The sequence below is a fragment of the Myiozetetes cayanensis genome, unplaced genomic scaffold (assembly GCF_022539395.1).
Source record: "Myiozetetes cayanensis isolate MyiCay16 unplaced genomic scaffold, myiCay2020 scf17, whole genome shotgun sequence".
NCBI classification, from domain to species: Eukaryota; Metazoa; Chordata; class Aves; order Passeriformes; family Tyrannidae; genus Myiozetetes; species Myiozetetes cayanensis.
This window is the reverse complement of record NW_026087378.1, coordinates 5,912,159-5,938,382: the sequence shown is the minus strand read 5'-3', so window position 1 is coordinate 5,938,382 and position 26,224 is coordinate 5,912,159. Positions and strand designations below refer to the sequence as shown.

The 26,224-nt window shown below is 48.5% G+C and overlaps 1 protein-coding gene and 1 long non-coding RNA gene across 10 annotated transcripts in view; both read left to right on the top strand.

Moving 5' to 3' along the window:
- Nucleotides 1-4,341, top strand: part of LOC126638554 (uncharacterized) — a 1,011,613-nt gene extending 1,007,272 nt beyond the window's left edge. For all 9 annotated transcript variants that reach the window (XR_007628628.1, XR_007628627.1, XR_007628626.1 and 6 more), the window contains exon 2: nucleotides 4,020-4,341. This is a non-coding gene — a long non-coding RNA (uncharacterized LOC126638554). The remainder of the gene's footprint in view (nucleotides 1-4,019) is intronic.
- The window catches only part of ADRB2 (adrenoceptor beta 2), a 32,344-nt gene extending 28,003 nt beyond the window's left edge, over nucleotides 1-4,341 (top strand). The window contains 1 exon segment of the mRNA XM_050312510.1: nucleotides 632-4,341. Within this exon segment, the coding sequence (XP_050168467.1) occupies nucleotides 632-666 (35 nt within the window). The 3' untranslated portion in view covers nucleotides 667-4,341.
- Nucleotides 4,342-26,224: the final 21,883 nt, after the last annotated feature.

The window sequence follows — 26,224 nt, the reverse complement described above, 5'->3', positions numbered from 1 at the left end:
TGAGGGGCAGATGGAGTGTGAGTAGTCCTTTTAAAGAGATGCTGGCAAGTAACACTGTTGCGAATTACCTCTGTCATGTTGGAACTTCATCTTCTATTTGCACAAGAAATATAACTTCATTTTGGATACCCAGAATTCTTCTGAGAGAGGCATTGTGTTCCCAAAGAACAGATACGTTTTTTTCCTTTGTGCAGATCCATTCTGGCTTTAAACCTGCTTTCTTCTCACATGCCCAGATGATAATCTTTTACATGTACTTATTAAAAAATATCACTTTCAAAAAATAAAAACACAGGCATATTCTGTACTTGTTCCTTTCTTTTCTTCAAGATTAATTTCCCATTTTCCCATCTGACATGTCTGTCATTTGAGTATCTCCACAACCAAGAAAAAGCCCATTCTTTTCCCTTTTGTAGATTCACTGATATTAAAAGCAGAATGAAATGTGTTCCTATCTCCTGGGCAGCTGACCTGTTTGTAGAGATGCATCTATTTATCTTTATTGTGAGGGGGGTGAGGCCCTGGCACAGGTTGACCAGAGAAGCTGTGGCTGCCTTATCCTTGAAAGTGTTTAACCCCAACCTCTTCTGTGCTAAACTAATGGTTTTTTTCTTTCTTCTCTGTCCCACAGAGATCCCTGGGTGTCCAGGAATGGTCAAGAGCTGAATGGACCAACCTCTCTTCCTCACCATCCTGAGCTCACGAGGGCTCTGAAGAGATTGAGTGGGAGCATAGCCTTGCTTCCCTGAGCCTGGGGATGCTGTGGGAAGTGATTGCCTTGGCAAATATCTTCATCCTAATCCATAGCCCATCGTGCATCACCTGAAGGAGAAGCTGGTGAAAGATAAACAGGGGACCAGGAAAGGCTCTGCTAGCCTTGGAGGACACCGCTGGGGACTGGCACTTTGCAGGAGTCACTGCTTGTGGAACCAGCTCTGGAAAAAGGCTACAGGAGCCCTGTGAACTGAAGGAGGGGAATGTCTAAATCATGATGAAAGGTGCAGAGGTTTCCCAGGCACAGCAAGCAAGGAAAATGCTTTCAAAAGGGGAGTACCAGGACCACGTGGTCATCTCCAGTGTCTGATTTGGAAGAGGCACAGCAGGGTCACTGCCTTATGGTCAGGTCAGGAGACCAGCAGGATGCCTGTTCACGTGCTGGCTGGGGAACCAGATGATAAAGGAATCTGTCCAAGACTGAGAGAGAAGGAGTGTGCAAGATTGCTTTGACTTATTCTGTGCTTGTTTCTCCTTCTCGTGTCTTCTCTGTCTACCTCCTCTGTAGGCCCATATACATCACGTGGTGCCCAGACTCTCACAAACGAGCAGAAGGATTGGCACAGGGCAAATCCTGCCCAGTGCAGATGCAATGTGGTCTTTGTTTGTTCCTTGTGCCAACAAATCTGCAACTGTCATGCCTGGACTTCAGACAGCAAAAAGGCTTGAACCTGGCAGTTTTCCTTGCAAGCAGTCACATTCTAGCATGACCAGCAACCCTTGGGAGCCAAGTTGTAACACCTGAGCCTCAAAACATCGTAGAGCATCTGTCCCTCTCCTGCAGCTGTGGGAAGGAGCATATGGGCAGGCTGCACACTCAGCTCCTGCTTCTTGAATTGGGAAGAACTCATTAAGCAGTGAAAGAGACAGACGTGGAGGGAGTGACGGATCTCAGGCAGAAAACAGTAGGAAAAACTGACTCAAAACCATAGGATGATGTGCACCTTTGACTTGCAGGTGGTGCCCCACCTGTGGACTGTCATGCCCAGCTGGGCAGCTGCAGATGTCTGGTCACTGAGCTGCTCCCAGAGGCCTGGGCAAAACATGCTGGTACCAAACTGTGCCGGGAGCCCCATCTCAGACCTTCTCTCTTGGGCTTCCAGCTGCAAACCCCTTCCCTCATGTGCAATTGTATTTATTTATTTATTTTCTTGCTGCTTGATGTGAAGCTGCTAAATGAGCCGCCTCCCCAGAAACACCTGCAGCCAAGACAGGACGGAGAGAGGGGGCGTGTGGTGTGTCTGTGCCAGGGGAGTGGGCAGAGGGGCAGGAGAGAGGGACACCTTCCAGGAGCAACCTTCTAGTGGAAGCTGTCCTTGCCCATGGTGGAGAGGTTGGATTAGATGATCTTTAAGGTCCCCTCCAACCCAAACCATTCTGTGATTCTATGATAAGCCTTGAACGAGGTGCCTCATCCCTGAAGGTGTTCAAGGTCAGGTGGGATGGAGCTCTGAACAACCTGGTATAGCAGAAGGTGTCCATTCTATGGTTCTGTGATCTGAACATGCCTACAGAGGGAGCATTCAAGGCAGGAGGAAAAAGCTGCAGTGAAACCCCAGTCTCCCTGGGATGAGGGTGCAATTTTGCTCTGTCAAGAACTAAGGACAAGCTGGGCAAAGCTTTGTTGGGAAGGACAGCAGGACAGCTGCAGCCTGCATAAGCTTGGGAATGTCCCTGTAGCCAAATTTCCTCCATGCAGCTGTGCTTGTGCAGGACATGTCTCTGTGCAAGTTGTTCACCCAGGTCGTGCCCTCCCAGCATTCCCTGAAGCAAACTTGCAGTGTCTACACTCACAGGAGGACATATCCCCAGACAGGCAAGTTCCCACCAGTGTGTTCACTGAGGTTATTGAACCAGGTATTTACCTGGCAGCTTTTTCTGCTCTAGACACCTGTCACAGACTCATTTGACACAGCCAGTTTAAGACCAGCCTCTCTAGGCAGGGCTGTAGCTGTGGTGTAGTGGCCCATGCTCAGCCTTGGCTGTTCCTTCCCTTTTTGCCTAAAAGCTGGCACACCAGCAGCATCCACTCATGGTCAGGTATCCCATTTTATGGAGAGCCTGTGTGTCCCAGTGCAGAGGGGAAATATTTTCTGGGAGAGGGGGGCTCTCCAGTGCCCTGCTATGGTCTCACAGCTCCCACGCTCAGGAGGGACCAAGGCTACCCTGACATCCTTGGTGCATCTCCCAGCTGCTCCAGGAGAGCCTGGCTTCTCCCATACCCTTCCCTCTGAGACACCCCAGCAAGGCTTTGTCCAAACCTGTGTGGCTGCTGACTGGAAATATTTCCCAACAAAACCTGTTCCTCAGAAGATTCTTGGCTGGTTCTAGTCCCTTATTATGTACTGGAAACACTATCCGTGGGATTTGTTTTCAGGTTAGAGGCATGCATGGGATCACTGTAGCTCTTTTTCTCACAAATCCCCTGATGTGCAAGAGCAGGCTGCAGCAAGTGGAATGGATGCACTTGCTCTGATCATTTGCCAGCATGGCCCTAAAGCAGTGACCTGCTCATTGCTGATCACTGCCTTGCAGAGTTGTACAAGTTGGAGACAGGAGAGGTGTATTACAAATCCATCTGCCTCTGACACTTCAGGCTTGTTCCATATATTACATTTACTGGTGGTGTGCTGGGTCTATTTTTAAATGCCCTGACACCAGGGTTATTGTGCTGTCCTTTGGGAGACTGCTCTGTGCTCCAAGTCAGGAGCTGCTATTAGTTTTCCACCTGCATTTTCTCTTGAAAAGTTCATTCCATTATTCCTAGTGATGCTCTTCAAATGCCTGCTGTTCATTATGTTCTACCACTTGACCTGCACTCTCCTTTTTCTTCCAAGAACATCTCTGGCTCCCTGATCGCTGCTGCTCCCTGTCCTTCCCGTGGCTTGGCACAGAATGAGCCTGTTCATTAATTCAGCCATGCTGAGTTTGTCAGGGTTCCGTACCCACCACTGGAGCAGCCAGGAGTTCTGGCAATGCCCAGTCTCCCCAGCAGCTGTGGAGCTTCTCTCTCCCTCATTGTGAAGCTTGTGGGGTGCAGGGAATGGGCAGACACAGAGATGTGTCCAAAAGCCAATCAGTGTTGGCAGTGAGCACTTGTTTCCCAACATATATGGAAGAAACTCTTCCCTGTGAGGGTGGTGAGGTCCTGGCACAGGTTGCCCAGAGAAGGTGTGGCTGCCCCATCCCTGGAAGTGTTCAAGGCCAGGTTGGATGGAGATCTAAGCAACCTGGTCTAATGGAAGGTGTCCCTTCCCATGGCAGAGGGTGGAATGAAATCATCTTTAAGGTCCCTTCCAACCCAAACCATCCTGTGACTCTGTGATCCCATGTGAAGTGATCCCTGTTAGGGACAGTGCACAGCCAAGCCCCCATCTCAACAACAGCTCTCTGCAAGGAGGGATCCCCACACCCTGTGAGTGGGGGGAGTTTGGCAGGCTCAGTGCACGTGGAGAGTTTCTGTGGGGATCCTGTGTGTGCAGAACTCAGCTGGAGCACCATCGTCATTGTAAGAGCTGTGTTATTCTCACTGAACAAATTGTTCCGACAAATAAAGAATGAAATGTCCTGCTCTTCCCACTCTTCTTTTTTTCTACACTATTCATCAATTAGTGCCAGAGGAAGGGAGTGCAACTGGATAGTGGGAACAGAAAGATGCCCAGGAGCTGCTGGGGCTGATGAGGAGGAGAGGCTGGATGCAGTCAGGATAGCCAGGGTAATTCAAAACACAAAATGCACCAGCCAGGGCTTTTCCTTCAAGCCTACCTGATGCTGTTGGGTGATGGGTTGTCGTATCTCCAGGCACTGTGGGAATGGGTTGTGGGACCAGGCTAGGGAGGAGCTGAGCAACAGCAAGGCAGTGGGTGTGGGGCTGCAGGTGCTGTGGGGCTGAGCAGAAGGAGATCTGGTCAAAGAAACCAAGAAGAAAAATGGACAGATGAAAGAGGGTGCTGAGTCTCTCAAGGGTTTCACAGAATGACAACAGAGGAATCTGAAGTCTTCTTCGTGGCAGTGTCATCCCATGGGCTGGTTCCTTACCCACACTTCAGATCAGTGATGGAGCAGAAAGCTCCTTAATTCCTCCTCTCAGTCCCCAGCTGTTCTCCTTGGTGACCCAGGGCAGGGTGGCAGTGACAGAGTTACAGCTTTTCAGAAGCAATTGTCAGGGGAAATTTTGGTCCCCAAACAACGAAAGAATCAAGAATGACACATTTCCAACCGAATTTATGATGAGACAATTAATCATCCCAATTTAAACCAGTGGAGATCCTGGAGTGCCCTAATACATAAAGATGCTTCAGACAGAGGTTGTGCTAAGTGTCAGCAGCCCATTCTCTGGCTGCCACGGGGCACAGGGCTCCAGGCAGCAGCACACTGTGGGTCCACAGTGCTCCAGTGGGATCTGTATGCAGCACTGCCAGGGTAATTTGGGAATTTGATGTCTTCTTATCACAGAACAGCCTGGAAATGATGCATAACTGCACAGATCCCTGTGGTGCCATACCTCTGCTTTTTAGTGTGACTGGGAACAACACAAACTCAGCAGCTCTCTCAGAACATTTCCAAAGTCACATATGACTAAGACACTTCTGTGCCAGCCATGAGTACCCACTAATCCATATTAGAGAGGCTTGTCTAACTAACAGGATCAATTTTCTCCATCTCCCAGGCTTTGTATCTGGATTTACAGAGCTCTGGGGTCAGCCCTGGGTTTTGGGACTGGATAAACTGTAAGCCTTATTTGTCAAGAGCACACACCACCCTAGTGTCTCCAGACATCCCAGGATGTGTCCAAGTATCTTTCCAAAGTTCCTAAAGCTTTAAACCAATCCAGAGAAAAGAGCTGTGAGAAGATTATTGCAGCACATAACTGCAATAAACCTTTTCTTCGTCCTTTCATGGTTAGAGGTATGAACATGAATTATGGCAACTTAAACCTCTTGAGAGCAGCATGTAAAATTGCTTTCTCAAATGGCTGGTAAAGAGCATTGTTAACCCAAGATGTCAGTGCTCACAATTGCTGTTGCCTGAATGAAGCTATTTTACAAGTCAGTTTAATCCTTCCAGGAATCAAACCACCCCCATCCACCCTCACCAAGCAGCAGATTCACTCTTTGCCCTTGTTTTCTGACCCGTTTGTTCATTCGAGACTCTGGCGCCATCACCTCTCGCAGTAGATGAGACATGTCATAACTTGCAAATGTAAACAGGTTAATAAAACCCCCACATCTGGCCAGATTCCAGGCTACCTTGCACATAGCAGAGGCTGCAGAGAAGTCAGGGGCTTCTCATGTGCAGCCAGCAGTTTTAGGATCATTTTTTCAGCTGTCACGCAAGCAGGGCTGCCAGCCCCCAGCATGTAGGACACCTTCCTGCCCTGTTGCTTCTGGGTGTAGATTTTCCTGGAGGATGGAGGATGATAGAGGGGACTGTGCCCTCAAGACCTGATCCAAGAGCAACAGTCCCCCCAGCCATGGCTACATCCCCTCATTCAATGATCCTCCCTCTCTCAGTATCCTTTTAAGAACCACACTGCTGGGCATAAGCAGCAGGTACTTTCCTTGCTTTCCTTGTATGCCTTTTGGTGGATGTGTCCCTTTCCCTGGCCTGACACCACCCCAAAGAATGCTGCTGCTACTTATATTATTCCTAAGCCTCTTCCCCCAGCCTAAGCTGGCACCTTCCTGGGGCACAAGCTGATTTCTGGGTCTCACACACACATTTACTTTCAATCCTATAGGCACAAATCTCAATAAATGTTGGATTAAAAAATTCCAAGATGGTAATTTACCATAATTTTGATTAATATGTTAGAATGTTTAATTCCCAGGTGCTCTGTTTCAGTCTCAATGGAAATTGGTGGAAGGGATCACCTTTGGATTGCAGAATCCTGATGCTGAAGGGATGGTTTTGCCTCACCAGTTGAGGAAGTGGTGAGGGCTGGGTTATTTGCCTGCTTTTCTTTTTGTACATGTCAGTGAAATTCATAATGAAATGTGGATCTGCCCAGACCAGGCTGTCATGTGACAGAATGAAAGGAAAAACATGAAGAAGGGGTGTTACAAAAATGGAAATTACGGTCATTAAAGCACAAAAAATGACATAAAAATATATCTGGGCATTACAATCACCAGGCTGGTTTATCCATGTTGCTTCTCTAAAGCTTACTGTGACTGGAAACTGGAAAAGAAGATAAATAACTAATGCTGTGGTTAACCATTAACTATTTTACTGCAAGTCTTGACCACAGCCTGCATGGGGAGCCCATGTTTTTAAGAGTTAATCTTCGCTGAAAGCCCATCCAGGCCAGTGGAAAGGCTGCATGAGTGTCCAGGGATGCAGATGACTATTAGCTGTGTTTGCAATGGCAGTAGCAACCAGGCAACCAGAGCAGGGAGCTCCACGGCTCTGGGTGTCACACCAGCCGTGTGGGAAAGGGTCTAGTCCTGCAAAGCTCAGGATCTAAATAGGCGAGAGGGGTTAAACAGGAGAATAAAGACAGGCAGGGGAGATGTCCCTGGGGCACCAAACGGGATCCAAGTGAACTCCCTGGTTAAGCTGAGGTCGGCAAAACACCAGGAAATGATGATCAAAGGAAATGGTAACTCTTATCAGGAATTGGGGTGATAGACAAGGAGAAATGGGTTCAAAATGAAAGAAGGGAAATGTAAGTCAAGTATTAGGAAAAAATTCTTTACTGTGAGGGTGGTGAGGCCCTGGCACAGGTTGCCCAGAGAAGCTGTGGTTGCCCCATCCCTGGAAGTGTTTAAGATAAGGTTGGATGGAGATTGGAGCAACCTGGTGTAGTGGAAGGTGTCCCTGCCCCTGGGAAGGGGTTAGAACAAGATGATCTTTACAGTCCCTTCCAACCCAACCCATTCCATGATTTTATGACTATCCTATGGTAGGATAAAATACCTCTCTAGACGGGCTATTTTCCTACAAGGTTACAAAATTGCTGTGGAGTAGCTCAGATGGAGACATCTACATTCAGCCAGGCAAATCCTGGTCACTCACTCTGCTCTCTGCAGCCTTTTCCATGGCCCTGCCTTGGTACAGACACAGGGACCTGACTCTCTGGCAGAGATGTGTTTTACCCCTGCTGCCAGTCTTCCCAGGGCAGGGAGTACAGCAGTGCCCTGCCCTGGGGAGCAGCACATTCCTGTTTCCATCCCTGCACATGCCCGATGGCTGCACAAGCCCAGTGGGAGCATCAGATGCTGCTTCTTGAAAGAAACACGTGCAGAAACTGTAGCACCAGAAAACAATTGCACAACTAAGCACCAAACATGCAAAGGCAGATTTTGGGAAAGGTTCTGTGCTTGTTTAAAGGCAACAGTTTTCATATTTGAAAAATAATTTCAGATGTTTCTTTCTAGAAAACAAGTAAGTCACATCTTAATCATCACATTGTTCCCCTTTCTAATGCCAAGTGGAGTGCACTGACCCAGGGACTGTTCCACTTCCTTCTACACTCTTTCAGCTGGAGAAGGTTTGTGATTCTTATGTTTTTTAAACAACCAAGGAGGGGGATGGGAAAATATGCGAACATCCTTAGCATCATCTGAACAAGTGCATTTGGGGACAAAGCAAACAAGGAGGAAATTAAATTTTTCAGTTTTCTTTTATCGTCAGAACCAAAGTAAAATGAATGTGTCAATCCAAAATGAAGTTAGTCATGTTTCAGAGACCCCCAAAATGAAAGTGCAATCAGAAAGAATAGGTTTTTGGATGAAAATATGGTTTTGATTGATGGAGTCTGACTCCTTGATCCCCAAACTGTAGCTAAGCAGACTTGAATGGCACTTCCAGCCCTCCATCCCGTGGCTGTAGCTGAGTGCTTCCTGCTGATCCTTGTACAAACTCCAGATGGTTTTGGTAAACAGCCTGAGAATCCTGCTTGGCAGTCGAGCCCTTGTGCCTCACAGACATCCCACACCCCATGGAAAGGTGGGCACAGCACGAATTTTGTCACGACAGGTGGAAGAGGGGAGCCCCTGCCTTGATCCCCCATTCTGCCACCTGCACTCCAGCCTCAGATGCTGGTGCTCCTGGCAGTGAGTCACAGGATAATGGCATGAGAAATTCATGTGGCATTTGCCAGCGACTCAGTGGGCTCTGAGCAGCCCAGTCGGCTGTGGCGGCTCCAGGATGGCACCTGTTGCTGTTGAGGCTGCACTCGGTGGGGGCTTGGTGCTATTTTTGGAGTGTGCTTGAGGGCAGGAAGGATTAGCATGCCCCAAATGCAGCAGAGAGGGCTCTGATTTGCTCAGCAACAAGCTCTGCCCCAGCTGGGGAAAGGAAGGGCTAACCTGGACTCCCTGGGTGTGAATGGAGCAGGTCCAGAGCAAGATGCTCAGAACTCACCACTGTCAGCAGAGGGGACAATAAGGGGAAGTTTGCAGCAATCTTGGTTTGCAGGTGGAAGGTGCTGGCCAGAAGCCAAAGCTTCTCTACCCACATGATGCCGAGCAAAGTGTCCCATGTCTACACCGGGTGGGGTACAAGTGAGAGACACAGCCCTAGAAAGGGGCTTAGAGGAGGGAAGCAGGAGGAAAAGATGTTTTTTCTAGGATCAGGGAGGTTGACTGAAAAGGGACAGTCATTGCATAGATCAGAATAAACAACAGAGAAACTTCACAGGGGAGGATTTTCTTGCTGATAGGAGTCAGATCATGTGATGGCACCCATGGATGCCAGAGGAGTTCCAAAGCTGACACCCTACATAAAGATACACCAGCAGGGCAAGTCCCTGGAAAGCTTTCAAAGGTGTTGTTTTCATCCTTCTGCAAACAAACACCCAACTTCTTCTGCCACCTGGAGCCCTTACTTTGCCTGCAGCCTCCCCTGCAGGGAGAGGGGACCTTTAGCCCACAGGATGCTCTTGCCAAGTCACGAAGCCTCATCAGTGCTTCTTTCCATGTGGACAGAGCAATCTCCACCTCTTGGCCCTGCAGCAGCTGAGGTGTTTCCCTCCCAGTCAAAACAGTCAGAAAAAGATGTGGTGACTCCACGATCTCTCCTGCCCAGTCAGGTGGTGGAGTCCCCATCCCTGGAGGTGTCTGAAGAATGACTGGATGTGGCACTCAGTGCTCTGGTCTGGTTGACAAGGTGGGGATTGGTCACAGGTTGGGCTTGATGATCTTGGAGGTCTTTTCCGAACTAAATGATTCTTTGATTGTGTAAAAAGGACTGCTTAAAAAGCAAGGTTTATCTGCCAGATGACACTGCAAATGTGTCACAGGGAAGATTCCAGCAGATGCAGAGCTGAGGAGTCACAACTACCACGCTTCAACGTCAGCACATGCAGAAATGCAGGATACTTCTCAGGAACAAGGGAACAAGCCTGTCCCCAGAATAGAAATGAACTCCCAGTTCATTAGCTAAGACTTCCCTGTGCTTATTTAGGCATCGATTCCTGGGGTAGCTGTGCGCTGTGAAGTGCTGATTAGCAATTACAGAACGTACTGGAGCAGCACCGCCACGGCACAGCCGGGAACTGCGCAGCCGAGGGGGCGACGCCGTGTCAGCCTGGCAGCTGCATCACCAAGGTTACTTTCAACAGCTTGCTGGATACCATCAAAGGAAAGAAACACGTTTTTAAAGTCTGGGGTTTTTTCTTTGCTGTGAATTCCCCTTAGCTCAGCACTCTGTACCTGTCTGATGAAACAACTCCCTGAGCAGTCCCTCCCTTTCTAAGATTATTTTGTCTGCTTGAACTTCTCCTTCTAGTGGGGGATATATTTCCTCAAAGCCAACCCACACCTCTGTTTCTTTGCCACAGGCTGCAGCAGGAGCCTTCCAGCTCAGTGGTGATCCCTGCAGCCTTCTACATGGCTAATGAGAAGGAATAGAATCTCCACCTATCCATGGGCACATCTTCCAGGACATTTCATGTCCTCTCCTGCCCATCAAACAACAGCTTAAGCACACCTGGTCCCAAACTCCATATATTTGCCCTAAAAGCAGATGAGGACCCATTTGGGATTGGTTTGTCCTGTCCATTGGGAGGCTGAGCTTCCAGGTTCAGCTTTCCTCCAGCAGAACAGCCTTTCTTCAGCTTTCCAACCTTCCCATGGCCAGAGAACCAGCCTGTTTATGTGCAGCCTAATGGCTCCCCAGAATGAACTGGGATCAGTTCACAACATGCCTCTCTGGGTTTGAATCCTGCTCTATTTGGCCAGGGCTTGCTTGCTTTGTGTGTTCCTCATCTTCCTCTGGGACATCACAATCTTGGCCTCAGTGCAAAGGGAGTGTCAAGTCCTCTCCCACAAGCCAGCCTTATTCCAAGATTCTCCATGTAGTACCACAGCAGGAAACCGGGGTGGTTTCCTACCTCCCATTGCACAGGGATTCAGACTGTAGGAGCCTTTACCCACAGAGGCTGGATGCTTGGAGATCTCAGCATCCCACTGAGTCCTCCTGGCTTTCCTGCAGCAGTGCTGCTGGCTATGCTAATACTGCCTGGGGAATGTTGGCACTTCCAGAAACTCCAACAAAATAATGGCCTCATTACTATTCCTTCCTTCAGTGCAGACTCTCCTGTGCCCACATGAATCCTAATATGCTGATAGGGCGTTATTGTGGGTGCTCTGGGTGTCCCTGTGGAGGTGGCACTGCTGCAGTTTAACAGCTCATCTTTATTTCCACTGAGAAGTTGTTCCATGTGATGTCCCCTGACTTCACCCCATTCTGAACAAGAAATTCTTCCAGGCTTCTTCCTGCCATGGTTGGGATTGGCTGCTGCAGTCCCACAGGGAGCCTGGCACAGAGGGGACCATGGGCATGCTGGAACCACTCACTCCTGGGGCAGCAGATGCCTGATTGAGATAACAGAATTATTTAGGTTGGAAAAGACCTCCAAGGTCATTGAGTCCAACTTGTGACCAATCACCATCTTGTCAACTAGACTGAGTGCCACACCTACTAATTCCTTGAACACCTCCAGGGATGGTGACTCCACCATCTCCCTGAGCAGCCCATCCCATTCCAGTGCTTGACAATCCTTTCCATGAAGAACTTCATCCTGATGTCCAGTGTAAACCTCCCCTGGCACAGCTTGAGGCCATTTCCTCTTGTCTTGTCCTTTGTTGTCTGGGAGAAGAGGCTGGCCCCCACCTGGCTCCAACCTCCTGTCAGGGAGGTTGAGCAGTAGAGAGCAATAAAGTCTCCCCTGAGCCTCCTTTCCCCCAGTCAGGTGAGGAAGAGATCTCACAGATGTTTGTACAGCCCCCTGCACACATCCAACAACATTCCCCCATCTCTTCCCAGGTACCCCAGCGCAAATCCCCTGCTTTGCTTAAATCAACCCACGGTGTGTTTCATGCAGTCAGGCAAAACTCTGCTCTCTCAGCTGCAGAGCGTGGCCAGCAGCGTGGATCCCAATTCCCATCCAGAGGAAGGGAGCTTCACCCCCTGCTTGCTCAGTTCATGCCCTGTCTATGCCCTGAAACCAGAGTCTGGGTGTCTCTCACAAACCGACATACGGAGCTTCCTCACTCTGAGCTGGGCAGGAGCTGCAATGGGAAAACAAGGTAGTTTTAATTAAACTAAAAAAGAGACAGACAGTATCTCTGGGAAAGGAGAGAAAAGAGAGAATTTGCACTCTTGGTTACAAAACGTCTCCTACCAGCTGAGGGATGTCTATGACAGAGGGGGAGGCAAGAAGAAAGACTTGAAAGACTTTCAGGGAGACCTGGACTTGGAGATGAAACATTGAGGAGTGTGTATTTTACACGTAAAATGCCTGCTGCTGCAGGAACCCAGGCTGTTAATTGGATTGACAATCCTTTGATCTTAGATATGTGTCTCTTGGCTGATTCATCCTGAGACATCCTTCTGACCTTTTGAATATTCAGCTTTTTGGGGAGAAGAAAATGGGGAGCAGGTTTCTTTTAAGAGCCTGACCAATAAAGCAGTCACTGGAGGAGTCCTTCTCATTTTCTCCAGCATGATATGTCAATATCTGACTAATGAATGTAGTCAATAGCTGAGTAACTTCACCTGCCAAGAATATGACCCTGCCACAGAAAGACGGTCTCCCATGGACAGAAGTGCTCAGAGGGCAAGGGAGCAGGATCAGCCTGATGGGACAAGTGACAGCTGTTCCAGCTCTTCACCCAAGGTGACTCCATGAAGTGGGTGTTGAGATTAGCTGAACTCTGAGCTGGGGACTGTCCACAAGGGGAGTAACAAGGTGAGGACAAGGCCAGGCACCAGCATCAGCCCAAACCTGTGGTGCTCCTGGGGATGCAGAGCTCAGATGGAGCCCTGGGATCATGGCTGCCATCTCCAGCCCTCTTCCTGAAACAAGGAGGTGGCGGCAAGCCCATGGCACCTAAAGAGAGAAGGTCTTGTCTTCACAACAGCTCCTATGCAGACAGGTCTCTCAGTGGCACTGAGAGACAGTGTCTGGCATGGCATTTCCAGCATGAAGCATCCTCTCGGGTCTCTAGGAGGGGACCTGGGACCTCAAAGATTTACCTGTCCTCCTGGCATGTGACAAAGGTCTGTTTGTCCTGGAAGCTCCTAACAAGCTCTGTTAATGTTCCCCTGGGAGAGACTGAGACTAAAGTCTTTGGGAGATAAGTAGAGCTTCTGCCAGGCAGGAGGGATTTCTTCTTGCAGCAGCAATTTATCCTTCATGGGTTTTCCCAGTATTTATTGCTTAGCTTGTCTTCTTCTGGAACAGAAAAACTCTGATGTGGGAATTTCTACAGGAGCTCTGTGGGCTGGAAAAGTGCCCCTTCCAGGGAGGCTGTACCCATATATATGTGTGTGCCTGGGTTTTGGGGTGGTGTTTCTCGATAAGCCACATCCAAACTTAACCTCACCTCTCATTTAAACAGTTGTAAATCCAGTATCACTCCAGCCCCTGCAGGACTCCAACACAGCCAGGTCCTCCAGAGCTACTAAAGCTCTGCTTTTTCCTAGAAACCTCCCCTGTGACCTCATATAACCCAGCTCCCAGGGACCCTTCTTGGTGTGGTATTATTAGACGAGAGAAAAAAGAGCCTGACTCACCGTGTCCTGCACCTGCAGCTGAATTTCCCTCCAGACTCACTCACAGGGAATGCAGGTTCATGTCAGGGCTGTTTTTCCATCCCCTTTTTGGGGTTAATCTCTCCAGGGCAGTGCCTGCTGGAGGAGGCTCCTGACTCCTGCTGAGGGCAGGTGTTTGTCTGATGACAGAAGTGCCCTTCACCATGGCCTGTAACCTTCACCTGCTGCCACCTGCTCCCTCCTGCACCTGGGGCAGGTAGCAAGGAGTTCCAGGAGCTTCACCCACCTAGATGTCCCTGTTTTCTTTCATTTCCCTCCATCCTCAATGGCTTCAAAGCAAAAGCAAGGAAAATCAACAAGAGTTGGGAAATTTCCTTCTAGCCCGGGGTGCAGAGGGGTTGAGTTGCATCTGTATTCCCTGCTCAAGTGCAGGGATAAATCCCAGCAGAAGATGTATTTCTGTCCTTCAGTGATTAGTGCAGCCTTCAGCAAAAAAAATGCTTGTGCTGATGCAAGAGAATTTATAAGCAAGAGGTTCATTTGCTACATTAGGTCTTTTTTAGGTCTTTCAACCCTTCCCAGAATTAAATTAAATCAATGTAAGTGGTCATTCCCCCCATGTCAAGGAGTCCCCGAGCGTTCCTCCACAGCAGCTGGGATGGGGACAGACATCTTAAAGCAGAAATTTCAGGAGAGATTAATTCCTGAAGCAACATCACCCACAAAGATACTCCAAGATTAGGTTAGCATATGAAAGCCAGGAGAAGAGTCAGAAGAGAGCCACTGAATGCCTGGAGTAGGGGATATTTTGGGGATGTACCTACTGCTGGTGTTAGGGGGGCTCACACTGGCTGTGATGGTTGTTCTTAGTTCTTCAGAGGTGTGCATGGAGAGGGAAAAGAAAGAAGGGTGGAAGAAACTGGGGGGGATTTCCGAGCAGCCAACTCTTATATTGGTAGCAGTGAAGAAAAAAAAGAGATTTATTTTCTTTTCCCCTGGGAATGTGATTCTGAGTGGTGGGGCAGAGGGCTGGAGCCTCACAACAAGAGGCATCTTGTCAGAAGCCAGAAGTGATTTCTTTGTTGCCTGCTCATCTCCAGGTGCCTTTAGAGAGCCCGAAAGCCAGGCTGAGTGACACCATGAAGGGTGGCTGGAGATGCACTTGCTGGCAGGCTGGGCTCTGTGGGAGCTCTCATCCATTAAGCCATCTCTGGGAGCTTTGTCAGTGAATTATCAGTGTGTGACTTGACTGTGGGCTGAACTTCCTATCCAAAATCACCAGAGGTTTCAAAATATCCCACTCCTCAGGACACAAAGCGCACTGGAACATCTTCCCTGTATCTAGTCTGAGCACAGGAGAAAAACCCTGAATTTGCAATGAGAGTGATGGAGCATGAAAGCAAAAGATGGGTAATATATCCAAACCTAGCTCTTGGAATGGCTGCAACAGCATTTGGGGTTAACTGAGCTGGGCACACATCTCCTAACTGAAGAACAAACTTCTTCCTTTGCCCATTTCTTACTTTGCCCCAGCTTATTTCCTTCTCACCTTTGGATTTTAAGGCTAATAAGTGAAATACATATGGTGTTCTGAGGGCCAGGAGAAGTCCTTGCCTCTGTAACTTGTTGCTGGGGTAGCTGGCAGTGTGGTGGTGACTTCCCTTGTGCCAGAAAGCAGGATTTCAAACTGAAAGAGAGTAAGTTTAGATTAGCTATCGGGAAAAAATTCTTCCCTGTGAGGGTGGTGAGGCTCTGGCACAGGTTGCCCAGAGAAGCTGTGGCTGCCTGGGAAGTGTTGAGGGCCAGGTTGGGTGGGGTTCTGAGCAACCTGGTCTAGTGGGAGGTGTCCCTGCACACGGCAGAGAGTTGGAATGAGATGATCTTTAAGGTCCATTCTGATCCAAACCATCCTATGATTCTATGATTTGTAAAGAGAAAGTTTGAGTCTGATGAAGCCCTGGGGAGAGATAGTGGGATAAGAACAAAAAAGAGGCTCTGACAATAAATCATATTAATTGCAACATAATCTTGAAAATGTGTCCTTGGCTGCCAGATTTACTCATTTGATGAGCAACTGCACACCCACGTCCCTTCACAGCAGCTCATTTCACACGCAAATCACAGCAGGGTCTTCCTTCAGCTGGAAGATTCCTCTTGCTTTTGCATACAGACCACATCATGTGTTTGCATTGTAGTCTCTGTTTTAAAACACACTCTGTCCCTCTGTTACGTGTCTTTTCCCCACGTTATCCTGGATCAAGCAAAGCACACTATGTCTGTGCTGCTCCCAACCACCTCTGGCTCTGCATGGAGCCAAAGCCCAACTGCCCATGGAAAGGCACCTGTGGTTAGTTTAGGTCATGTCACTCAAAAACAGGGGAATTGTAACCCATGGCAGCAATTAAGGAGATAAAATGTGAGGTAGTTTCAAAAATAGCTCTTGTGGAAGAGCAAACCCAGTCATCTGCATTTGAAAACCAACCTTTACCCTGGTGCAAGGGGGCAGAGCCAGGCTGGGACCCCCAGGCCATGAAGGTTTATGGGTTTCAACCTCTCTGTGAGTTTGATGTCAAGACCCACACCTGCAACTCAAATCATTGCATTTTGGCAGGTCAAACCCCAGCTTTGCCCGCTTGTATGTGACCAGCACATGAACTGTTTCAGTGTGTGAAGAGAAGTGTCCATGTGCAGACACTGAACTCATTTCCTTCTCACCCTGGCTGGCTCTCACCATGGGAGGAGATACCAGCTCTGCCTCACAAAGCAAATCTCTGGGAGAAACCCCAATTTCTTTCCTGCCCTTGGGCATGGGTAAGGTTCAAGATATGCTGTCAGAGCCAAAACCTGCAGGTGGATGTTTCACAGAAGATGCCAAAACCAAATGCAAAGAGTCCAGGCTGAATCTGTGTGTGACAAGGGAGCTCAGACAGCCACTTTCTCATCCAGTTTTTCCACTAAATTCACAACTTTCTGTGAGCCTTGCTCCAGCAGACTCATCTGACATGGGCTCAGTGCATACAAGAGGGGGGCACCAGGCAGGAAACCTCTGTTTCCTGAAATAGCCCTGACAGGTGCCCTTAATATCCTGGCACCACTGTGACACCACGGAGCAAGGGCCATTAGAGATCCCAAAATGGATTTCATCTCATTCAGTCTATCCAGATGTAACCCTGGACCTCTGGGTCACTTTTATTTGTCCATCTTCTCTCAAGCAGAGAGGCTTGAGAGCAGAGACACATCCATGCCCACACTCACACAGCAATCATTTGGTTGCTCCTGCACATAGCTCGGGGCTGGTCAAGCTGTGTCCCCATCCTGACCCATCACAGTGCCAGTCCCTGCCCCAGGAAATGCCAGTCTGTGCTGCTGCCTGTGATGGGCCTGTCTTGCTGAGTTGCACTCAGTCTTCCCTCTGCTCCTTCTCACGGGGCTTCTGTGCTTTGTCAGGTCAGGGTTTTTTCCTGAATCTTTGATTTCACATCTTCTTTTTAAATTGTCACTGATTCATAGCAACTCAGCAGTTTCACTGTGGTGTTCTGACCTTGTTTTACTTTCTTGTGTGGTTGAGCCCTCGTGTGCCACCTCACTTAAAGGCAAGATGAGAAATAAATACAATGTTAGCTCTCAGTAAAACTCTGCTCCAGTTCACCTACAGCTACTGCCCCAGATACATGTAGGGATTTTTTATATCCTGCTGGTCCTACCTGCAAACATTTTCCTCCTTCAGACTGAAGTCTGGACATTTCCTTGGGAGGCTGGGACTCTGTGATGGATGGACAGCGTTTGGATGGACAGATTCCTGAAGAGTTACTGGCAGACAAAGCTACACAGTGCATTGCACAGGAGTTTGGGGGATTTCCTCCCAGTACGGCCAAGAGGAAATCTGGAACATCAACTAAATCACCTCCTGATTTTTTTTTCTGTAAAGGCTTGAAGTTCTCTCCAGGACAAGTGCCAGGTTTTGCAATAGTTATACTTCCTATCCAAGTGCCAGGTTTTGCTACAGTTATACTCCCTATCCAAGGGAGCCCCAGGGATGCCATCCAGAGATGGGGACTTTGCCTTCTCTGGGACCTGTTTAGTCCCCTCTCCTCCAGCCTGTGGCTCCTGGGCAGGGTCAGCCCAGGCTGCTGGACTTGTAGGAGCAGCTCTGCCTGTGATGGTTTAGGGACCTCAGAGATGACAGTGGGATGTGCAGTGTATCACTTGTCTGATTACACAGGAGGATGTGAATCCTTCAGAGATGGAAGTTTTTATTAAAAGGTGAGAGGTTAATTGTCCATTTGTAAAATGACATGATGTTCCACAAGGAAAAAAGAAAAAAGACCAACAACGTAACTGAAAACAACCCAATCTCAAACAGCAAATCCAATCAACGTTTTCTGTTAAACACAGGCTTTGGAGAACATTGTATTTAATCATTAACAGTGCTGAATCAATATGAATAAACTGAAGTGACTCTGAGCAGCAGGGGCAGTTTATGTTTACAAAGAGATGGATAGTGATGCAGCCACTGCAGGTGCAGCTGGATGCTGCAACACCCACTCCTGGCATGGTCCCCACAGGGGGGTGCTGACAGAGGACATGGGACACTGGGGAAGGGTCCCCACACTGTGCCAGCTGAAAGCAGGTTGGAAAAGTGCACCAAAATTATGTGGGAGGCTGTTCACTGCCAGATGTAGAGCCAGGATGCTCTGCTGCATCACAGAGCCCAACACACAGGTTTTCCATGGCTCCTCCTGCTGCTGCTCTGGCTCCAGAGAATCATAGAATGGGTTGGGTTGGAAGAGCACCTTAAAGATCATGTAGTTCCAACCCCCTACCATTGGCAGGGTCAACTTCCACTAGACCAGGTTGCTCCAAGCCCCATCCAACCTGGCCTTGCACACTATCAGGGATGGGGCAGCCACAGCTTCTCTGGGTAACCTGTGCCAGGGCCTCACCAACCTCACTGTAAAGAATTTTTTCCTGCTATCCAATCTAACCCTACTCTCTGTCAGTCTCAAACCATTCCCCCTTGTCCTACCACTCCAAACTCTTTTACAAAATCTCTCTCCATCTTTCTTGCAGGCTCCACTCAGGTACTGGAAGGCCACAGTCAGGTCACCCCTCAGCCTTCTCTTCTCCTGGCTGAACAATCCCAGTTCTATCAGCATTTATCTGTAGAAAAGGAAACTATCCCTCTAATCATCTTGGTGGCCCTCCCTATTCAGGACCAAATGATGTTCTCCCCATCCTTCTGCAGACTCAGCTCCAGGATCAGGCAGTGATCTTCTCTGGACCTGCTGCCCACCCCACAGTGGCAGGGAGATAACTCCAGCAGACCTTGACCTGTGACTAGTCCTTGTGGGACTGTGCAATGAGCACGATGACAAGTTCCATCTCACAACTTGTGTTTGTAGGTTTAGAGTAACCCAACTGCCTTCAGCCCTTTCTTTCCACTGCTGAAAGGAAAGTCCCAGGGAATCAGTGTGATGCAATCGGCCTTGAATCATTCTGTAGAGAGCAGTGGTGGGCGAGTGTTGGAGTGTGAATCACAGAACTCCTAATTGCAGCCCCCACTCCGCAGGCAAATGCTGAAGTTTTTGTCTAGTTTTGTTTGCTGTCCTGTTTTTTTCATTTTGCTGGGCCATTTGACAGTGGTTATTCATTACAGCTTTTTTTATTTGGACATTTTGAGAGGTTTGTTGCCTTTGGCTCTGGGGTGCCAATAATTTTTTAATGAATTCTCATGAATTTCCCCCTGATGGAAATGAACAAAAGAGCCGGAGGAGAGAGTATGATTTCCAGCTTCTGGGAGCACTTTGCAAACAACTCTGATGATTAAAAAGACAAGAGTGCTCTTTTAATAACAGCTTTTGTCAGGATTCAGCTAATTAATTTCAAAGAAAAATGAACCATTTTGTTAAAGCAGCCACTTGAGCTTCCTTCTCTGTTCAGCTTCTCTTCAGCTTCAGAATACCTTACGTTTTCAGTGTCTCATTTGAAGGGGTTTGGAACTAGATGATGGTTAAGGTCCCTTCCAAGCCAGGTCATTCTATGATTTTATGATTCTATCAATTTGAGACATTAAAAAGCATCTTTTAGAGGTGGTTTCCATTGCCTGCATTTGGATATTCTGCAACTTTTCCTTTCCTCTGCCTACTTTACTGTATAGATGCAGTGTCATCCCACATCAGGGCCTTCCCTCATGTCTCTCCTCACATCTTTCAGCATGTTTTCTCCTAGCCCTTGGTGCTCTGGTTAGGATGCTGCCCGGCTTTTCCTGCTGGAAAAGCAGTACCCTGCTTTCTCCTGGCTCTCCTTGCAAGTTCCTTTGCACGGGCGGTAAAGAAGACAAACACACGTGAGTGACCTCTTCAGTGCTAAAATCCTTCAGAACGTCGTCTGCCAGGAAGGTGGTGCTGTGGTGTCACACCCGGGTGGGCAGCTGGATTGCCCTCAGCTTTGCAGCGGCTGATTGTGCTGCCTGGGGCTCCCTGTTTCCAGCAGTTCTGGTCCAGGGATTCAGCTGGAGATCTGTCCATCACATAGTGTTTCACTCCAGCCCCTTCTCCTACCAGGATGCTGGGTATCCCAACCTCTAGAGCCCCTCTGCTGGCTGAGAACGATGTGTTCTCTTCTCCATGAGAACAAGGTTCACGTGGTGAACAACGTTCAACAACGTTTCATGTGGTGCCCAGCCTGGAATGGGTCCCTGAGCCGGTACTGCCATCAAAAGCCCTGTTGCAAATCACCCACCATCTAGAGCTGGGACGTCATTTGTCAAATTAATTTAATCAGTATTTCCTGCAGGCTTGCAGGAGCCATTTGTACGTGCACATGCCACAGTGGCTGTACATCCACCTGGCTGAACCTCAACCTGCTGCCCATGTCCCTGTGGGAAACGTGAGCAGGGCGAGAATGACGAGCCCTCTGTGCTGTGGCCTTGGCATCGTGCAGGGTGACACAGAGGAAAAGTTGCTGGCACGAAAGAAATTAAAATTAACCACAGATGTCCTCTCCTGCCACACTGGAAGCAGCATCTGGGGTGTCCTTAGACAGCCATGAGGCTGGTAAGAAATCAGCCATGGGAAGGGAATGGAGAGAATGAGCACAGAGAATAGGGATTCATGTGGTGGGGAGAAGAAGCAGGGACCTCCCAGAGACGAGGGACCAAGCACACCCCCAGTTTTGGCTTCGTTTCCCTAGATTCCTGATCAAGCACACACTCTCACCCACTGCAAACCTGTTGCACACTCAGAGAGGTGCCAGGGCTGGGAAAAAACAGGACATCTCAGGCAGTGCATGCCCTGGGATCTCAGGGTGATGGGCTCAGCAGGGCCCAGAGCTTCTCATCTGTGCACAGCAGACAGCAAACAAGCAGGATATTGCTTTCAGTAGGTCCTGTCTGAGGACAAAACCATTCATTTGCACTGCAACCTTCACCTAGTTTAGAGACTATCAGCAGGCTGCCAACCAGTTCCTGTTGTCCTGCCCTTGTTATACTCCTTGGTTAAATAAATGTCTATTTTTGTGCTCAGCTTCTGCTTGTTCACCACGTACTCACAAGGAAATGAAGAGCTGTGTTTATACCAAATGGCTTTATTGAAGTATCAGAAAGCACAAATCAATTAACAAACCAAGTTATATGGTACCCTAGGAATCAAAACTGACAAACACAGAGATTTGCTGTTAAATTAATAGCAAGCCAAGATAAAAGGCTATGCAGACCATAAAATTAGTCAGGTACAATGCACTCCCTAAAATTTAGAGCTCAAAGGCACACTGCTCAATTTCAGAAGTAAATAACCAGTAGAGTGGGTTTAAAAATCAACGTTGCAGGCCACATGGAAAAGCAAATTCCAGGAAGCTCTGTGCATTTTGTCATGGAGGGCTTACTCCTGCCTTCCCTTGCTCCCTGCAAGCCTGGTCCAGCACCACGTATGCACTGCCCATGGATGGCATGAGCTGCAGAAGGAGAGCACTGGTGGAACTTCCAAAGCAAGTACTTTTCAAACTGCTTTGTGTAGAGGCAAATTCGGTGCTGCCTGCTCTCGGCCCTTGGACAGAGGGCAGAGGATCTCCTCAAGTCTTCCTCCAGAGCCAGTGCGATCGAGAGCTGATGCATCCCTGGCTGGGGTTGAGCATGTGCATCACTGCAGAGCTTGGGAAATGCCATTTGCTGGGCAAAATAAATTAGTGGAAGAGATCAGACTGGCAGAGAGGGCCCTCGGCAAAACAGGAGCAGAGCAGTCATCCCCCACTGCATGACTAACAAGCACCTTGCCTTCCCCAGGGAAGCATAACCCAGATCCAATGGTGTAAAAATGATGCAATGCAGGAAATCACCCTGGAATGCTGGGGGATAGCCCCAGGCAGGCAGAGTGTGCCAGCAGGGACACTGGGGATTTTCTCTTCGCCCTGCTCTGCAGTGAGGAGGGTGTCTGCTGAGGGCTGGGCTGGGGCTGTGCACGCTGCTGACACAGAATCACAGAATCTCCTGGGCTGGAAGGGCTGGAAGGGACCCACGGGATCATCAAGTCCAGCTCGTGCATCCAAAGCCCTATTTCACTACCCTTTGTATGCTATTACAGTTTGATTTATCCTGCCACACTCTGCAAACATGGTTTTGTGGTCTGGCAGACATTTGTTTCATTCACTTAGATGTTCAAATTTACTAATTTGTTAGCCACAAATTAATAATACCACCACCAGAATTATTTTTCTGACACCTTTTCTAGCTTACACCAAGTATAAGTCTCCCTGGGTAGTAAGTGTATACACCAGTACACAAAGATTTTTGCATTCCCATGTTTAGTGTGTCAAGAATGTGGGTACAGGATTTCTAGAATGTAAAGATACCCAAACCACACTAAAAAGGCACCAGCTGAACTTAAGGACATTGGTAAAATTCTAATACTGCAAAATATACTCTTAGTAGTAACTGAGATTGCATTAATCTTCCATTTGCTGGAAAATGTTATTTTATTCAAGTAAAATTATTTTTACATGATCCTGCTCATCGTTTCGAGGTATGACAGTACAAAAGTGCAGCCAAACAGCTGCAACCCTTATTTGATTTTTCTGCTAGTAGTTTCAGGAGAAAGAAAGAAGTTGGTAAAAAAGCAGAACAGGTCACCCTTATGCAGGAGGTGTCCTCTGGGCATGGTGTAGCAGTGAGGAGCCGCGTTTTTCCATGAATAGAGCTGTCCTGGCATGGCACAAGCATCCGCCTGTGCACCCTGTTCATCCTCAGTGACAGGAACAAGATGCCCAAAGTGTGGCTTCCACAAAGGGCAGCACCTTGGGCTTTGCTTTCTAAGCTCGTTTAACATTTTCACACATTTTGTTGGGCTGCTCCAATTTCTGCCACTTGCTCTTCTGTCCTCTAATTAACTAACGAGACACAATGAAGCAGTGACATGCACAAGAAATGACAGGGCCACCGAGTGCTCCAGTGCGGCATTCCCCTCGGGCGCCCTGTGGAGCAGCAGGCATGTAACAGGCTTTCAGAGAGAATGTACTAATAAACACTGAAATATGAGCACTTTTAAAGTGAGAATAAAACACACTTCAAGAGACTCAAAGGTTCTTTAATCCCAGGGTGCTCCTGACTCTCCAGTGCTGCAAGACACAGGCAGGAAGGGTGGGAGAAGGTCCTGGTTCCTCTGGGAGTCTGTGTCTCCTCAAAGCAGTGTGATACTTTTCCAAAGCCACTGTACAGTTGTGAGCACTCACATCTTGAGGATCTTGGCTAAAACTCTCCTGGAATGTTCCAGGCTTTGAGCTAATAAAGCTATTGTACGTAAATTAAGTTATAGGTATCGCATGTTTATCTCTTTGGGTTTCATTGCCTTTTGTTTATGAAGCTAAGTACAATGATGCTTAATAACAACAATAATAATAATAATAATTAGAGATTAGTTGACGAGAAGAAAATCAATCCATGTCTCCTGGGCAGTCACTGAATATCAGTCATTTAAAAAAAAAATCTGTTGTTTTTTATAAACATGCAATTATTATCTTACTAAAACCGAATTAACAAATTCAGCTGATGTGTGCCTGTATGTGAAGAAGCTCTGGCTGGTGGCAGTGATTTCTGTGGGCTGCAGCTTGGGCTGGAAGAGGTCCAGGGCTTCAGAGCAGCCAGTGCTGCTTGCCATGGTAACCCCTTTCCACCTGCCAGCCCTGGCTTGTGTTTTTCTCAAGCAGGCTCTGTGTTTTACATGCTGTCCCTCACAAACCCATCCTCTGGGCCGACCTGCTGGGTACAGCCCCAGCCATCCCATGAAAGCCTGCCTGGATCCTGAGAAGGGGGAGAAAATGCAGAATAGCCTCTCCAGAGCAAAGCTTTTGGTACTAAACTGGTAGAAGGGAAGTAATTAGATTAGACATTAGGAAGAAATTCCTTACTGTGAGGGTGGTGAGGCCCTGGCACAGGTTGCCCAGAGAAGCTGTGGCTGCCCCATCTCTGGAAGTGTTTAAGATAAGGTTGGATGGAGATTGGAGCAACCTGGTGTAGTGGAAGGTGTCCCTGCCCATGGCAGGGGGTGGAATGAGATGACCTTTAAGGTCCTTTCCAATACAAACCATTCTGTGATTCTATGATATTAGCACATACATGTGCATAAATTACAGAATACATCCCAGCACACATTACAGTCCATCAAGGCTGACCCTTGCTTGCTCACAAGGTGAGTTATGGGCTGGGTAATTCCTCCAAGGTTCAGAGCCCCTCCACCAGCCTCCTGCCCTCAGGAGTTGCCAGCCACTCTCCAGGAGTGAAAACACAACTGTCTGGGCTTGGAGGGAGCAGAGATGCTCCCTGAGCCTCACTGGATGAGCTTTTTGAGGTCCAGGAGCGTAATTTAGATGTTTACACAATCTCAGTGTCAGAACCTGAAAATGATTGTAACTTATGGCAGTGTAATTGTACAAGAAGCAATGCATAATTACCAGAACATGTTTTGACTCCAGGTGTCCCTCAGCTGAGAAAATCCAGCTTAACTAATGCTTTTTAGAAGAGCAAGAGACAAGGCTGGCTGCATGCCACATTCCCAAATGAGTGCTCGCTCATGTCTGCATCCATAGGCCACTGTGGACTGAGATCAGGCGACCATGAGAGGCCCAGGGTGATGAGCTGGTCACCTACAGCTCTGGCCCCTGTCATTCACCTTGCTGACCCTCTTAGGCAGCCACCAACACTCAGACATAGGGTGACATTAAGGGCAGCTCCCAGCAGTCTTCTGGACGTGACTCATGCTGCATCTTTTCCCCACTGGAGCACCACTGGATAGTGACCAAGGGATCCTCCATACTAAAGGAGAGCTGAACAGTATCTCCCCACTAAGGATGTTTTGTTGTGCTTGTGCTTCATTCCAGGCCAGCATCAGTCTCCAAGTACAATCTCTTCCTCCTCTTCTGCTGCTTGGGAGCAAGATGGGATAGAGCAGGAACAAGAGTGGGAATGGGCTTCCAGTGAGCTGAGCAGCTCAGTGCACCTCTCCCAGGCAGCTCCCTGGGTTGACAGGTGGGAGATAGATGGGTTGCTCCTGGGATGCCCAGGAAGGGCTGCAGTGGCAGGTGGATGCCAGAGCAAAGCTCCACATCCCCACAGCTCCCAGGATTCAGGAGTGACCCCAGTCCCCCTTCTCTGCTGCCTCCGATGTCTCCTCACACAGATACTGGACAGCACTGCTCTGCATGTCAGCCCAGCTGTGAGATTTCTGAAAAGTGACACCCAAAACAAGGCAGGGAGCCAGAGGCTGGGAGAAGAGCCTGTCTGCCAAGGGATGGAGAGGACCTCCAGGAAAGCCTGGGGCTTGAGGAGGGGAGGAAAGGCACCATTCACAATAGCAGTTGGCCCAGAGACTTGCTTTTGTCCTGATCATGGTTTGTGTTTATTTTTTGTATCAGCCAAGGCCTCTCACCCTTGTTTGAAGGCAAGGAAAAGGAAAGGGCTCATTTCCCTAAATCCCACAGGAACCATTCCTGTGGCTTGGCAGAGATGTGTTCAGAACGCCTGTGAGAGTGGAGCTGTCTGTGAGGCTGCTCAAGGTAATGACCTTTAGCCTGAAGAGGAGGAAATATTAATGAGCTGTTAATTATTCCTGAGTTTCTCTCCCTCACATGCACACCCTGCATATGTGCACTCACACAGGTTTGGGCAAGGGGTGTTGGCAACACCTCAGTCACTCAAAAAGGTGCAAGAGGAGGCAGGGGCAGGTTTCATCATGGACAGAACTTGCTGAAATTTCCAGCCACTGTGACACTACCAAAGGGACATCTGCTGACTTCCACAGGCAACAGCCTTCCTTCCAAAAGACAAATCAGCAGATGTCTGCTAGGATTTGCAGAGTATCTAATAGACACTCATTCCTAAGTGTCCCTTTAGTTGCTGTATCCTTCCACATGAAAATACAACAGATAAGCAAGATCAAGAGATTTCCAACCTGAGAGGAACACA